At 44.6% G+C, this 16025-nt stretch overlaps 1 protein-coding gene across 3 annotated transcripts in view; it reads right to left on the reverse strand.

Annotated features, from left to right (window-relative positions):
* DIS3L2 (DIS3 like 3'-5' exoribonuclease 2) overlaps nucleotides 1-16025 on the reverse strand; it is a 184637-nt gene that overhangs the window by 54014 nt on the left and 114598 nt on the right. For all 3 annotated transcript variants that reach the window (XM_039556845.1, XM_039556846.1, XM_019284708.3), the window contains exons 13-14: nucleotides 12464-12571; nucleotides 8805-9038 (exon numbers count right to left, since the gene is read on the reverse strand). In XM_039556845.1, coding sequence (XP_039412779.1) covers nucleotides 8805-9038; nucleotides 12464-12571 — 342 coding nt within the window. The remainder of the gene's footprint in view (nucleotides 1-8804; nucleotides 9039-12463; nucleotides 12572-16025) is intronic.

Here is a 16025-nt window from a genome sequence, read left to right on the forward strand (position 1 = left end):
CAAATGAATCACTGCAAACTTTAACAGGACATATCATTTTAGAAGAAGTGAGCTTGTATGTGGAATGTTTAAAGATAAACCCGAAAGTGGACTTCAGCAGGCACTGGTTTCCTCAGATGGGGCAAGATCAGCTCTGTCCTCAGCTCAGCTGCTGGGATCTTGGCTAAGGCTCCTGTACTCTCATTTCAGAGGGCTATGAAAACCACAGGTGCTTTCTGAGCTTCTTTGTACCTTAGCATCCATATGCTACGGATGATAAAAGAGAAAATATCCCAGGACTCAGAAGGAGTCATCATGCCCAGAAACACCTGATAAAATGAGTTGTGGCCATTTTTTCCCTTCTCACTTTGGAATTGAAATGACAAATCACAGAAATGTAATGTCAGAATCTTTCATCTCCTTCCAAACGTTGTCTTTTGTCATTATACAATTAGCCTTTCTTCCATATACTGTTGGGTGAAACTGAAATGGCTCTGACAAAGAGCAGCAGCTCATAGCTACATCTTCACCTATGGCAGATTGATCACATTTGCAGTTACATCAGTCAACACCCAGTGACTCCATCTAAAGAGGATGATGGATTAGCCATGCAGTCAACTATAATTAATACCTGAAAATAAAACCTTTGTCAAGTCTTTGTTCAAATACGTGATAAACAGAATCTGGAACAACAAGAGACTTTCTGATGACGTCTGTTCATCACCAGGGAAGAAAAACATCATCCAGTGGAGGGCAAGACTCTCAGAGCAAGGATTGTTTCCTCAGCAGAAAATGTAAAATAAGAATTCCTCCCAGCCTTCACCCCACATGCACCTCTACACAAACACGTGTTTTCCTGGGTTTTATCGGTCTTGCTATCAGAGCCACTGAAAAACCAGTTTGTTTCTGCTTCATTAAGAACCAGTTTTTCCATCCTGAACCTTTTTCAATATAGCAAACAGAAGCCACTACTCTCCCTACCAACCTCAAAAATACCAGCAAGCAGCTTGCTCAGCTGGATCAAGCACTGTATCCTCTGTTCACCTGAGCTATCAGTGTCACATTTGGGACACATTCCACCACACTAAGCCAACACAGATGCCCTCTCTTTCCTCTAGACATGCTATTTGGCACTGTCTGAGGTCCCTATGAGCAGATGACACCAGGCTGTCTATCACAAAGCAAGGGCAGGATCCATCTGTGAGCAGCTAATCCAGGGAACCAAGAGATATGTACTTCTTGTGTAAATTTGGAGTGCTTGCAAACACCTTCGACCTTGCTTGCAGGTCAGCATGCAATGACTGCCAGCTCACCCCCCTTCTACAGTGGCTGATCACCAACTGGATACAATCAACAGAAAAAGCCAAGCAATTTGGAAGTGTAATGATGTACTGCCCACTGCAACTCTGTCCCAGGCAAGAGAGTCATCCATGGGACAGCAGCCCACCGGCTCGGTCCTGGCACACACAGGCAAAGCCCAAGAACCGAAAAGAATGGGGAGAGAGGCTACTTGTGAAACACACTGATTGCTTCTGCACTGCAGAGATGTGCTGGCCACAGTTCAGCCCTCCTTGCTTCTCTGCTCTGAATTGTGAGATGTATCTGCTGGGGAACCAGGGAAAAACCCCTGTCCTTAACTGGGCCAGCAATACACACCAGAAACAAAGAAGCACCGGTTCTTATTCAATAGCTGTCAGTAATAAACATGAGATGAAGAGAATGGTCAGCATTGGCCCAAGGCACTGGATTTGAGTTGGGAATCAGATAAAGTCCTGCCAGGTCTGGCACCAACACACTGTGTGAGCTCGGGCAACTGCTTCACCTCTTCATACCATTCCCATTGTCTGGAAGGATGGAGCCGGCCTTCCCTCTCATACTTGCTCTGAGGCTAGCAGGTGAAAGAACAACTAACACTTCTGCTGTATCAAACAGCATCTCAAAATTAAAGCATAAGGCCTGTTTTTTACAGAGAAGTTTCTCAGCTTGCACGTCTGTGGTAGATTTAATAAAACTCAAGGGTTAAGTTGTGTTTGTTTAGAAGAAAACCACTTGTACATCACCGGAGGACTTGAATATCTGGGCTAGTGGCTGGAATACTTACTCCAGGAAGAACAAAGTCATAACCCACTCTTGCATTACTGATGGTAAATTAATGCCAGAGCACCACTGTGTGGGGAGCTCCTTCCTGGCTGTGTTTGCCCAGACATCTGGCTGCAGTGGCTCCCAGCACAATGCTCCACAGCCGAGCCCTGTGCTCCAAGTGTCCAACTCCCCCCTCCTGCCGGAGCCAGCTCGGCCACTTCACCACCTGCTCCTGCTGGGACACAGCTGCTCGGCTCTAAAAGAACGATCGGGGAACGGCAGGACATGTGCGAGGACATCAATCCTACTCACACCCCTGGGAAGACTTCATTAAAATCCCAGGGCAGAAGACTAAATTCAGAGAGTTTTCCACTCAGAATCCTAATTTAATCAAAATATTTTAAAACCTCCTGGCAATGCAAACATCTCCATGCAAGCAGAGAAATGCTCAGCTAACACACATCCCCTCCACAGCATGATCCCACAACACCTCCATCCCATGTGGATCCTCGGTGTGTGTGCAAACTTCCCGACCTAAGCCATAGCTGCTCCTGACCACAGTGGTGACGTCTCATATTTTCCTGCCAAGCACCGTGTTCCTCTGTGGTACTGCAGGAAAGACATGCTGAAAATCCTCCCTACTTTGCTGACACACCTTTGCACATGCATTTTGGGTATGCCTGCAGGGAAGAGCAGTATTGCCCAGGAGGAAGCTGCAGCCTCAGATGCTCGTTTTGATGTATTAACTGGGGCTATGCAAAATAAAATCCCCAGAGGAAATTATCTCTAAGTACATCCAACATTCCCCCAGCTGCCTTATGTATCACACAGTATAAGCAACTGTCCATAATGATTGCATAGCACCTGCTGTCCCCATTCTGGGTTTGTGATCTCTCTTTAACCAGACATCAAAGAGAAGGAGCAGACAATGGTGGAATTGTGATAGGAAGTGAATAATGAAAGTTCCTTGTCAGTCTGAGTTTCCATTTATCTCACAGTTCTGTACATACTGCCTGCCCTGCCTCTGCTGTCATGTTCATGCACTGTAGCTGTAACAGCCTCTTTGGGGAGGTATCATAGCAGTTTTCAGGCTTTTATAGATGGGCCTTTTGGATTTTCTCTTGGGCCAAAGCCAAGTACTCAGCCAGATACCTACACCTCAACCTACCGTGATGGAACCAAGTTTGAGATTAATTTGGTACCAATGTCACAGGCCATGCAATGAGCACCACACCTTTCTTTTTGAGACTGACCAAGAGATGCAGCCCTGCACCAGTCAGGGGCTGCAGCAAAGCCATTTACTCCTCCCTTGAACAGTCCACGCACTCAGTGTCCAGGGATAGCACATACAGCAGCCTTGGACAGAAAAACTAAGGATCACTCAAGAAAGTAGTCAAGCTAGGATGACCTTTCTGCCCCAACAGCATTTTAAGACATACATTCAGATCATGCTATTAGAGGAAACACCTCAGACTGAGGTCTGTGCAACAGGACTATTATAGTCCTTTGCTGTCCCATCTAAACACTTCCTCCAACCCTAAGTCTTCCATTTGTATACTAATTAACTGTATTTTGCACACAATGACTGTTTAACCAGGGTAGAAATATTTATTACTTTCATGTAGCAAGAATAAAAGACCTGAATGCTTATTATACAGATATGAGGCAGGAAATATGACAAAACAATTTCCCATAATTATTTCCAGCAGTTGCTCATATTGGAAAATTTTAATAATGAGAGTAATTAATTTGTGGTTCTCGAGATTTACAATTAAACAGCATTAGCAAGGACAACTGCCTAAAAATACATGTTTCTGTCCTATCCCATTAGCCACAACCAAATATGAAATTTCCCAACATACAGTGTCACATCCTGCACATGCAGTGTCCTTCCTCCTCCTCACTTTCCATGTGTGAGTGGCTTGAGACAACTTCTCAAAGCCGTTTGCAGACTTCGTTCTGAGGGCTTCAAAAACTATACAGAGCTGGTTACTAAATCCTGTATGTCATATACCTGGGTGGTTTGGAGCTGGCATTCTGCACACAGCCTGGTGTTTGGGACCTTTGTGCTTCTTTCCTATGTTTTCTGAAGCTCTATTAAATGTTCTCTTACTTCAGCAGTACCACCAGTCTTAAACAAACAAAGCTATTCTCAAAGATCACTGATTTCCTTATCCTCAGCAGCCATGGGACAAGACCATAGGTCTCCAGTGTGCTACAGAGCTACAACAATACAATTTTTACTACCTCTAAGTTATTCAGAACAATACAGAGCCACAGGGACCAGCAACCCTTGCTGACATGACAAGACAGTGGCATGATACACAGGCTGGGAGCAAGCAGAAGTGAGACCATTTCACTACCAATTCAACCCTTAAATAACATTCCCATCTTTGTCATTTTTGTCCTTTTTTTCCTTCCCTTTTCACACACACCTGCAAAGCTGAATGTCTGTTTTGCAGAAAACAAGGAGAGAAGCTATTCTAGCAAACAATTCAGTGCCATTAACTGGTACAATGCAAATGCACTTTGGGTTGTTCTCACAAGGAACTTTGGTCAATGCTGATGTTTTGAGCACCCAGGTGTAAGTGTGCTGGCAAAGGTAGAATCACCGGCACAACAAAAGGAAATGCTTGGCTCACAGACAGTTGTCATAGAGACAGATCAGCATCCCGGGATATTCTCATTTTAAATAGGCACAGAAATCCTTTTTAACCTGTCTTCCCGTAGGCATCTGTCTTCGTGATTCATGTCTAAACTGCTGAGGCCAAAAAGAAAACCATTTATCAGCACGTCTCCTCTAGGCAGGCTGGAGCTAAGGAGCTTTTCTGCAAACTTGATGGTTTTTGTTGAAAGCAAGTTTCTATCTGATTCTCTGGCTAGTGTTTCTAAAAGCTGTGGGCTGGGGAAGTGATCCAGCTTCAAAGTAACCTGGCCAGGAAAAAAAAAGGAAAGCTGTGGGTTGTGCTCACTCTGCTTTTTAAACCAGGTCAGATCTCTGCTCCAGTTTATAGACTGGGTGCACCAGGAGCTGTGAGAGGACAGCACAGGGGTGGCATTTCATGGTCCTGTGTAGGAAGAAGGAATTGGGGGGAAGACAATATTGCAAATACCTAAGACAATATTGCAAATACCTGAACATTTTTTCTTAGTCACATACAAGACTTCTTGCCTTTGCACCTAAAAGCTGCAGCCCTGTATGAGAAACAAAGAAATACATTAATCTCTCTCTGTGTGGACAAAGTTTCATAAGCTCCTTAGCTGTTGAAGGTGCAAAGTCTTTAAACCTTTAAAACTCAGCTCAGCTGCTTTTTGGAACTAGGAAGCTGGCAAGCAGTACAGGAAACCATATTCTAGGGAAAAAAACCCAGAAGGGGCCTATGGGGACAGCTGGATCCCCACAGAATGAGAGATGTGTGGTTCTGGTTGCAAATAAGGTCCTCAGACTTAAGGTCCAATGCAGCAGGAGTCCCTGCAATCCCAGCAGGATTCCCAGACCTCTGCAGAGACATGAAAGGAACTGGGGAGTGGGGGGAAAGAGTGGGTTGCAGGTATGTAGGTTGCTATGGCCAGGATTAAACTAAAGCAGGAATTCAAAATTACACAGCCCCAAGAAACACACATATACTGACACTGAACCCACAAATCCTAAGCTTTCCTGTGCTATCTCTGTAATGTCTCAAGGTCTTCTGTGTGACCCAGATATGTAATTCCTAAGTTATTAAAATATGTATGTATATTCTTCATCCATTGAGCTATGGAGATTCCTGCTTCCAAAATTGCTGCTAAAAGATAAAACTATGGGCAAACAGATGCTGCTCTCACGTTAGGTCGTAAAAATTCAGCAGTGACATTCAAACAGGAAACATTCTCCTCACCACAGCAGGGCCAGCCTGACACTGCTGCATCCTACTGGAGCCATCCTGTGTCAGCTCCAAGGAGCTCCCTGGCCAACCAGTATTTCTGCTGTTACAAAGATATGCCCGTGAATGGCTTCATCTGAGCAATGTTCTTAGTTTTGGGAATAAATCCTAAACTATATGGATACTGTGGGACAGATCAGTCCAATCCAAAGAGAAAACTGAGGCAGACAGGGAGAGCACTAGCCCAAGGCCACCACAGCCAGTGGCAAGGGAGGATGGGAGATTCTTTCCCCCAGGATTTTCTTAATACCACCAGGAAGCACAGGAACACTTCACACCAAAAAATGGCAGGCTGGAAGTAAGCAAAAAAAGTCTTCACTGTTCAATCAGGAGTTACTCCATGGTAGAACTCCCAAACATAACACAATGTATAGGAAGAGGGCTCACATCCCTTGGAAAAAAAAGCACAGGAGTCATCCATGCCCAGCCACCCCCTCCCTTAAGATTGTGAGATGATCATTTCCTTCACTCACATATTTATTTGGAATCCGATAATTCATTGCCCCAAGCTTCCTGCTGGAGTTTGTCTTCCATTGTTCAGGATTTACATTACTCAACAGGAAATCAGTGAGAGGTCCAGTGATTAGAAAGGTGTGTTTCCCATTTGGACCCACCCTTGCTTGCTCACTTGGGGCTGGAAGTGGCTCACAGCACACAGCTGTGCCCATGGGAACTCAGGGAACTGGGGAAGCAAAAGTAGAGGGATTTGTCCCCTTCTATTAAAAGACACAGATTGCTTTGTCCAGCCATATGCCACTGGCCATGTCCACAAACCTGTCCCTCACACACTGTTCATACTCAGGCCTTGCAGCAACCACTTTCTCCATGGGCTGGGGAGGGTGTAGTTTATCAAAATAAAGCCATCAGGGCAGTACTTGACTCGAGTAAGTGTGGTGAAAGTGTCCCTTGATCTAAAATATGCTTCCTCCTCAAAGACCATTACTTTCACATTCTTGCCAGGAGAGAGAGATTCTGCACAGTGTAAAGTGCCACTTGTGAGATATAACTCAGTTTATCATGATGGTTGGGAACTGGGCTGAGCAGGAATCAGCTGTCTCTGGTGCCCTTAGCTGTGACTTTTAATCCCAGTCTCACAAATGATGCTCCAATATGTTCTCTTTAATGGCTCCTCTGTAGGAGCACAGAGCAAAACAAAACACAGCTAATCATTTATGGACTATCACTGGAACAGGATGCTTCCCTGGCCAAATCCTCCCATTGAAAATGTCACAGCTGGTTTAAAACATATTTCCCCTGAGGTTAGTTTGATAACAGGTAACTCAGCTCAGGGGCACACAGCGAGCACTCAGCATTACACTGTAACAGTGACTTGTGGAAGGCAGCTAGTGACCTTTCTGGGCCACAGCTCCCAGTCACTTTTTCCAACCCAGATACCACCAAGGCTTCCCAGTCAGCTGATCTCATGCAAAAGCTGGGATTTTTATGTTTCTCTAGCATTCAGGGTGTGCTTGGCATCAAAGTTTATTAGCCATTGTATGCTAAACTTCAAAGAGGGAAGTCTGTTCCAAAAGAGGTTTAAGAAAACTTCGAAGTGGAAGATTGATTTCCAAAAATTATTTTAATATAATTTAAAAATTATTTTAGGGGGACCTTAAGCAAATGTCCTTGCTCCAGACTCACTTATGTGTGCTGAACCTCCAAGATCCCTTACAATAGATGTAGGCAAGATAGCCTCAGATACCACACTGTCTACAGCAGATTTATCCTAAAATAAAAACTCCTCTGCTGAAACTCAAGATACGAATTTGTCATTCTGCCCATCTTAGACATGGGGGAAAGCACATTGTCTCCTCTTCGCAGCAGCTTCACCAGAATAAGCCACGTGCTCTGTTGGGGAAGGTCACAGATTATAGACACTTCTTGCTCCTGTTGCTCTGCAATGATTTCTCTAAAATTAGACTTTTTTGCAACCGGAGACAACACTACAACGCTGAGTAAAATGGAAGGGTTACAACATATGTCTTATATACAATAGCCCTGCTTACACCACTCCATACATAGCTTCTTTCTCAGCAATACCCTTATACTGACTCACACTCATCTTCCAAAAAGAAACAATAGAGCTTCCTTATATCAAGAGATTATTGTGTCTCCTGCTCAGGAAGACCATTGCGTTCTGCGAATTACTGGAACCTCCTACCCATAAAAACTACCAGAAGCCACCTCAGAGCAGCTTAACATCATATGCAAAAGTATTTTTTGCTGTGGTAGCCTAAAATATCTGGATCTCCTTGTAAAATAGAAATTACACATACCACTACTGATACAAGATTATTTAAATCACCCCAGACAGAAAACCTCCTCACTAGCATTTTTCCTCTGAAACACACCCAACACTTACAAGTATTAGCTTAGATAACATTTAGCCATCTTCCCAGCACAGAGAACTGCTATGAAAGCTGTGGAAAACAAGAATATTGCAAGCACAGAAAGAAATGTGGAGGATGAGCCTTTCCCAGTGAAATGTGCACTAATATCTGAACTGCACGATAATGAACGACATTGTCATGATTTGTTTCACTGTATGAATTACTTACCCAGTCCAACAGGGTTTTAGGATTTTGAAAAATGTTGGAAAATGGATCACTCCTTTAAAAACAGGGATTTTTTTCTTTTCATCCTCCTTACTGCTTATGGTACATAATTTGATGCTGCTCTTAAGAAGACATTGGCACTCAAAGCTGCCTTTCTATTCCAGCCTTGATTTTCCCCTTTGAGTTTTTAGACTGGCCAGGAAATTCTTAGGGAGTACAAGGTGAAATTGCTTTGGTGAAGCCTGAAGGGGCTGGACTTACTCACCTGGTCTAAGTGCAAGGCACCCTCGGTGAAGCGCTGCTTGCGCAGGCGCTGCGCCACTCGATGCAGGTTCAGCACAGCCTCCTGGATCTCAGCTATTGAATGCTGAGGTGAGACAGGGGGGAGCTCTTCAGGTGACAACACCTTCCCGGGGCTGTCAATCATGCTCTGTGCATGGTCATAGCTGAGCTTCACGCAGGAGCAGATGACTGTCCGCCCAAACCACTCATCAAGGATCTGCAAAATTGCAAAGCGCAAATTGGTCTGAGGACTCATTCTTCCAGTGCACAAAAGCTTGGGAACTTGTACAAACACTGGGAGGAGTGGCACCAGACATCCCCACTCCCTGTGATCTTCGAGTGAAGATCTTGTCCCGCTGAGACCTTCAGGCCTTTTGCCAATTCAGATTCTCAAGCATCTAGTAAAGTGTATATGTATGTAACAGGTAACAATATATTGTGCATATACAGAGGGGACTGCTTGCATCTCCCTCCTCCACAGAGCTCAAAGAACTTCACATCATCTGGGAGCTGAAACCAGTATGGTGGCTCACAGGTTACCAGGTGCAGGAGTGACAACAGGCAGATACACACATGCCAGAGAGGTTGTCCTAAAACACAGCCTTAAACACAGCAGAATAACTTTAAGTGTAGCCACCAGGGGCATGAGGGGCTGGCCTTAAAATACTCTGTTTTCCAGAGTACTGCAGGAACCCCAGTGTCTGACTAGCACTTGTGAAAGTGCCTGAGTAGGACTTTGGTGGGTTTGGAGGAGAGATGGACAGTCACTGATCCCTTGCTTCTCTGATCACGTCTATGGTTCTAGGTCCAAACTCAAGCCAGGAACCTTTCTGGGCTTCCAAACTACTTTGGAATTGAGAGGAAAATATTCCATAAATTGCTTATAAAACTATTTTATTTTAAACCAGAAGCCACTTCCATTTTAAACTCTCTAGCAGAATACTGGTGTAGAAGTAACAATTCAGAATTATTTCCTAAAGCAGACAGGGAAACCTATTTTCAGCTGAGATATATAAGAGAATCCAACAGGTCATCAAGCCAGTGACAAGGCACCGAGGGACATGGGCAGAAGGCTCTTCACAAAAGTCATGCATTGGCATGAGGGCTCCGGAGACAGACGCGGTTTGTGATAAACCATTCAAAGCACAAGTGCTCAGAGAATGATTGGAGAATTGTAATTCTGCCTTAGCTGCAAGTGCCACCTTACCCCTTCATCAGCCCAACAAGACACGGTGAATTCTGCAAGTGACAGTGTCCAGGGAGAAGAGTGAGCTCTCTATGACAGCCTGATCAAGGACGCTGCTTCAGAGACAAACCTTCTTAACAGGAAGGGACTGATTCCCAAAATACCTTTGCTGCCCCCCTCCTTAATGCATTAGAGAACATATGTGCTGTATAACTCAGCAACTCAGAGCTCTGAAAGTCACAGGACTTTCAAGCTTATTTCTAATTCAAAAGTGCTTTAACAGCAGAGGTGCAGCACATGGCATCTTACAATGTAAAGTGCTCTGACCATCAGCTCATGGTTATTTTGTGCATGTCTCTTCCTCTATGCTGTGGAGAAAGAAAGGAAGAGAAAGCCACAAAGCTGGACAGAGATGCTGTGACAGTGCTGGCAGCACCTGCTCTGTGCTCTACTGCATCCATTCAATACTGTACAGCTTCTTGTGGCGATGGGGGATGCATGTCTGGTAGGTCAGTAGCCCCTGCTTTGGAAACCCCACCAGAGGAAAGGGCAAGCTCCCATGGGCTGGCCCACGTACCATGGCTGAGGGATGGGCAAGGCACCATGGAGGAGCAACATTTGGGGGTTGTGAGCTGGGATTTGGAAATTACAATGAGTAGCCCACAAGATCAGTCTGCAAGGTCTCCTCCATCACAGCAAACCTGGTGCACCCAGAGTCCACACAGAGCACCAGCATCTAAAGAATTTCTAAAGTTATGATAAGGCTTCCCCAGTTCTGGCTTCTTTTGAAAAAAAACCATAGTCCTGAGCAACATCCTGTCCTCACTGTCAGTGCTCTCATGGCTCTCCACCAACAGCTGAGGTTCAAAGGCTGTGTTGGGGCCTTTGACTCACCTCCCTTTCACCCAGCAGAGCATGGGGGAGCATGTGATCCTGTTTGCACTGAGATACAAGTATAGTAACACCTAGAAATACCAGCTTTTAGAAGAATGTCCTCTTGGGCAAAAGCCCTAAAACCACTTTTCCTCTTGGAAAGAGTAAATTCTTCTCCAGCCTTCACCTGACATTCACATCAAGTGACCTCGACTAAGACTGTAACCCTGAAAGGCCTTGTAGGAGAAACAAGTTTGCTGAGATGGCCACAGGCAGTCTGCTCTCCCAGGAACAGCGTGGCCATGGCCCAGACCACTCCAGAGGTCTGCTCCCTGAGCTGAATGCTACAGCTCCTCTATTTTCTCACTGGTCAGACAGGGTTGGACTGAGCACTGTTTGAAATACAAAAGCTATATTGCATGGGACATGAGACAAGATGTAATTAAAGGCTTTTTTTAATTAAGACTTCACTTTTAGCTGTTCAAAGATGACTCAAGAGTCAATAAAAGGTCTACCTAGTAGCTACTCTTAGAAGGCCTCATGAGTAATCACGCTGTTGCTATAGGAATGGGAACACTTTTCACAGAGGACAAATACAACCCACTTCAGTGTCAGAGCAGGGACTCACTGCAGAAATACAGAATCAGGACTGCAACCCTATTTTGCTAGAGTTTTGCTAGGGTAAAGATAGATTCAGCATCCTTCAGAGCAGCTGGGACAATAATAAGGAAGTAAAGTGAATTTTTGTGAAAAATTACCAAATTGGCACAAGAAATACTGTCTACAGAAAGAGTTCTGTATGAGCACAACAGTGGTTAAAAAAAACCATGTGAGTAGAAAACGTGTATTTTGCATAGACCAGAGAGTCCTCTGGGACTGGCAGTCTCCAGCCCTCCTTGATTAGTGAGGGGACCCTGTGATAACCAAAGGAGAGATTTTAGGGTAACAAAGAGTGTGGGAGAGGAACAGGGAGAGAAATGAAGACCTGGGGAGTGCTGGCAGGCAGGTGAAGGCAGCTCACTGCACTGACAGACAGCCTCCACAACTGCTCCCTGGAAATAACACAAGCAGAGGATGGAACCGTGCCTTTGCTGAAGGGCTATCATGCTTTATTTGGATTGATGTAATTTGCAGCTCTGAAGAGGAATTAAATAGTCTGTTTACCAGAGAGGCCACCAAGGGACACTGCTGCATCCACCGCATTGCGCAACTGCCTGGGAGCACGAGGCAGGGCTGGAGTCGGGGGCACATCTCGTCCCACCCAAAGCATTAGTTCTGAATTGCTGCTGGAGGTAAGACATTAAATGGTTGGGTAACCTGGCAAGGAGCAGGACATTCTCCATTCCTGAGATTCATACAAATATTCCTCCTTTCCCAACCATGTTGAGAGATTATTCCAGTTGGAAATTCCACAATATATCATCAGCAAGGCAAGACACAGGGACAGTCCTACATCCTCCAGTATTGCTCACTTTTGCTATCCACCTGGGTGTTAAGGGATGCCATTTTTACCACTACAAGAGCAGGGGCTAGTCACCGAGGGAGGACTGATTAGCAGGATGACTGCCTGCTGCCTGAGGTACCTTGCCTTCCGGAGTCAACTTCCAAATCACAGAGAACGTCAGTCTGTCTCGCATGGGATTGAGACTGCAGAGCTCCTCACAGAGCAGCCTGGGAAGCATTGGGATCACCTGGAAGAGAAGAGAGCCTTGGTGAGACACAAGTTTTTAGTGCGCTCAAGCTTCCCTGACCAGTTGGTAAAGAGAAAATGTGTTAAGCTGTCAGCATCATGTTCAGTGTGGCAGGAGTGGCTATGTCACAGCTCTGGGATGCATCACCCACGGCAGAGCTGCATCACATGGCAGACAGTGTGCTGGCATGGAATGATGACGTAAACCAAACCCTCTGAAATGAGAGGATTTCAGACATGGCTACAGCTATCTACACTCCCATCAGCCCCATCCCTCAATGAGACCAGAGGCAGTTGTCAGTCTCCAACCTGGGATCATGCCCAGTGCTCCCCTCTGTAGAATGGAGTAAGCATCCTGGAGTAATCTGCATCCTTGGTTATGCAAACACTTACTCTGCAACTTTTAAGGTCACAAAGTTTGCTCTGTTTTCCACTTCTTTCCCACTGCCGCTTTGGCACTGGGAAGAATGAGGAAGGCTGGGCACATCAGGAAATTTAATGTTGAAGAAACATGGTTCTGGCAGTCAGGAGCTGAAGAGGTTGGATTTGGGAACTGTGTTTCTTGCTTTGCCACTGAATACCATGTAATCAAGAAGTAAATGCAAGTCTGCTCTCTGCAAAGCATAAATGAAACTTCTCCCATGCACCACAGGAGCCATGCTTGGCCTCAACAAAGATTGAACCATGCTTTACAGGACAGACAGGAATGTGTAGATGCAGGTGAGATAAACAAAAGTACCTGTTTTATGACTATTGACCATGCTGTTTGCAAATGGAGAACAATTATTACTTTATTATACTCAAAATTTGAACAAAATAACAGCCAACATAAATTTCTAGCAAGATTTTTTAACCCATGTTAAAAAACAACTTACAACTCATCAGTATTTCTGCTGCTGAACACTGAATTACCAAATCACAAATTACTCACCTGACTACACCAACAAAGCTAAAGCTTTTGAGCATATTCATGCTAGAGCAAACCTGAGTAGCTCCAAGTGTTTCAACCATCCCTGAGTTATTTCCTAAGTGAAGTCTGCAGTAAAAATAATCTTTAGCAGCTGCTTAATGAAGCAAAACTCATTATTTGAGTTTCACTTCTGACTTCCCTTCTCACTATTTACCTTTGTGAAGAAGCAATAACTGCCCTCAAAGAACCATCACATTATTCCTCTAGTTTATTTTGAGTGGCAACATGGGATGGTGCTTTTCAGAAAAACAAAGAGAAATACTCTACTTGTGTGCCATAAAGTAATTTAGCTATTTAATTCAGTTTCCGTTTTGACTGCTCTGTGTGCCAGCCTGTAAATATAGGACCAGCAGGAAGCTGACTGGCATACAAATCCCAGCTCTTCCAAACTCTGACACCTATTTAATGATTTCAGAGATAACTTTTTCTACCTGGAGGCAGGAGAACCACTGTTCCTCAAAACAGTAAGAAAAAACAGTCTCAGGTGTCCATTTTCTCCTCAAGTGCACACACTTTACACTTACCTTTTGCTTTGAAGGAAAGACTCTTAAAATATTTAATCACATTTGTGGTTTGGCACCAGACAATGGCTATAAATCCTTTCTAACTGCAGTGCACAGTAGTGCCAGAAGGTTAACTGTATGGTCTGGGGCTGTCAGGGAGTCACACCATGAATCAGCAGCCCTAGTTCGCCTGGAAGGTCACAAGGGCACAGCTTATGATAAGCTGTTTCCCGCAACACAAGGGCCGCCAACTCTGTTATTCCAGTCGCAAACAGAATGTTAACAATACTGCTACATTCATAACTCACTGACCCAGTACGTGAGCTTGGCCATGCTGCCTGGAAGGACCCACACCACAGGGGTATAAATTTAGTGTAAGTGATGCCAACCCATACCAGAAAGGAGAGAAAATAGCTTTATAGACTCTCAGAAATCCCTGCCTGCCTAAGATCACCCATGACCACTGTGAGACCCCGACGTTCAGGTCAGAGTGAACAAAGTCCTAGTAATTTAATAAAAGCTCCCGTGCCCTTTCCCACCCAAATTAAAAGCTGCTTTTCTCTCTCTCCCCAACTCTGATTGACCATCTGACAACGGTCTGTACTTCCTGAATATTTGTGTGCCTTAGCATGTCCTCTTTCCCTTCACATCTCCTGCAGCAATACCAGTTTGCTAGAAAAATGCCTACAATGAACACAAAAGCCCAAGCTTGTTTTAAGTGTACTTGAGCAGGATTAATATCCGATTCAAGAGGCTATAATTCAATGGAAGGGCTTTCAATGATGTGAAACACAAGCAAAGCTTTAACTCAGATCATAATTACAGCACTAAACACTCACCAAGCAATTAGCTGTAACAAATCTACCATTAGAGAAGCACCAGCCTGTGTTACCTTTGTTTCACAGGAGAGAAACTTTAGGCAAAGTAACTTAACCTACGCCATGGAGGAAGTCTCATGGGAGAGCGAGAATGCAATCAACCATTTCCTGGGCTCAGCAAACACATACATAACATAACATAACATGACTTTGCACTGAAGGTATTTCAATTTATTCTACCTTACTGAATTAAAAGAAACCTGTTTCCAACACCACAACAGTCTTGGCTGACTGCCTCCTGTTTTAACATCACGATTCCTCTTCACCCTCTACATGGACAATAAACCAACTGTCACAAGGCACAGAAGTTTAAGTTATAAGTATACATTTCCTTTTGCCTTAACGTGATACGGTCGCAGCCTGAAAGGATTCCTAGTAATTGCAAGCCCAGCATTTAACATACAAAGATGTCACAATTGTGTCACACTCAGAGAGCGAGATGTTCCAGGAGTGATCCCAGGGGCTGCCCAGAGGAACTTTGGCAACAGGATTATCTCCATCTCTCTCTGACAGAGACACGGGATGAGAGAAGATTTCCCTAAGCACATCTTTAATGTCCAGATTTGCAAAATATCAGAGCTGTGTAGAATTGCCTTGAATAATCCAGAGGTTGCCCAGCACCTTTTAAATGCTTTGCCCTTCCCGTGACTGTCTGCCAAGAGCCAGCAGTGTCTGCCAGCTGCCCTGTGGAGTGCCAGGGCACGCAGGAATCCAGAGAGCTGAAACGCTGCCGAAGGATAGCACCTCCAGTGGGAAGTGGTTTCCTTGGCAAATTGCTACGGATGTGCCTATGTTGGGGATCACATCATTCAGCTTGATTTTACTGCAGATGTAAATAAAGTCACCTGGGCTTATACATCAACCTGGAATAAGGGGTTTATAAATGTAGCTGAATCTAGAAATGCAGTTGGAGAGGCCCAGCAGGGCTAGGCAAAAAAATTTTACAATGTAAAAAAGGAGCTACACTCCCCAGGAAATCCTTTCTAATGAATGTGTCATAGAAACCAGGGCTTGGGTGGTGAGAACTTGTCTGGTTTTAATCCCCCTCTATCAGTCAGGCTAATAAAAGACATCATCTCTCCCCACAAGTCTAGCAGTGCCCAA

This window comes from Corvus cornix, chromosome 9 (assembly GCF_000738735.6).
Source record: "Corvus cornix cornix isolate S_Up_H32 chromosome 9, ASM73873v5, whole genome shotgun sequence".
NCBI lineage: Eukaryota > Metazoa > Chordata > Aves > Passeriformes > Corvidae > Corvus > Corvus cornix.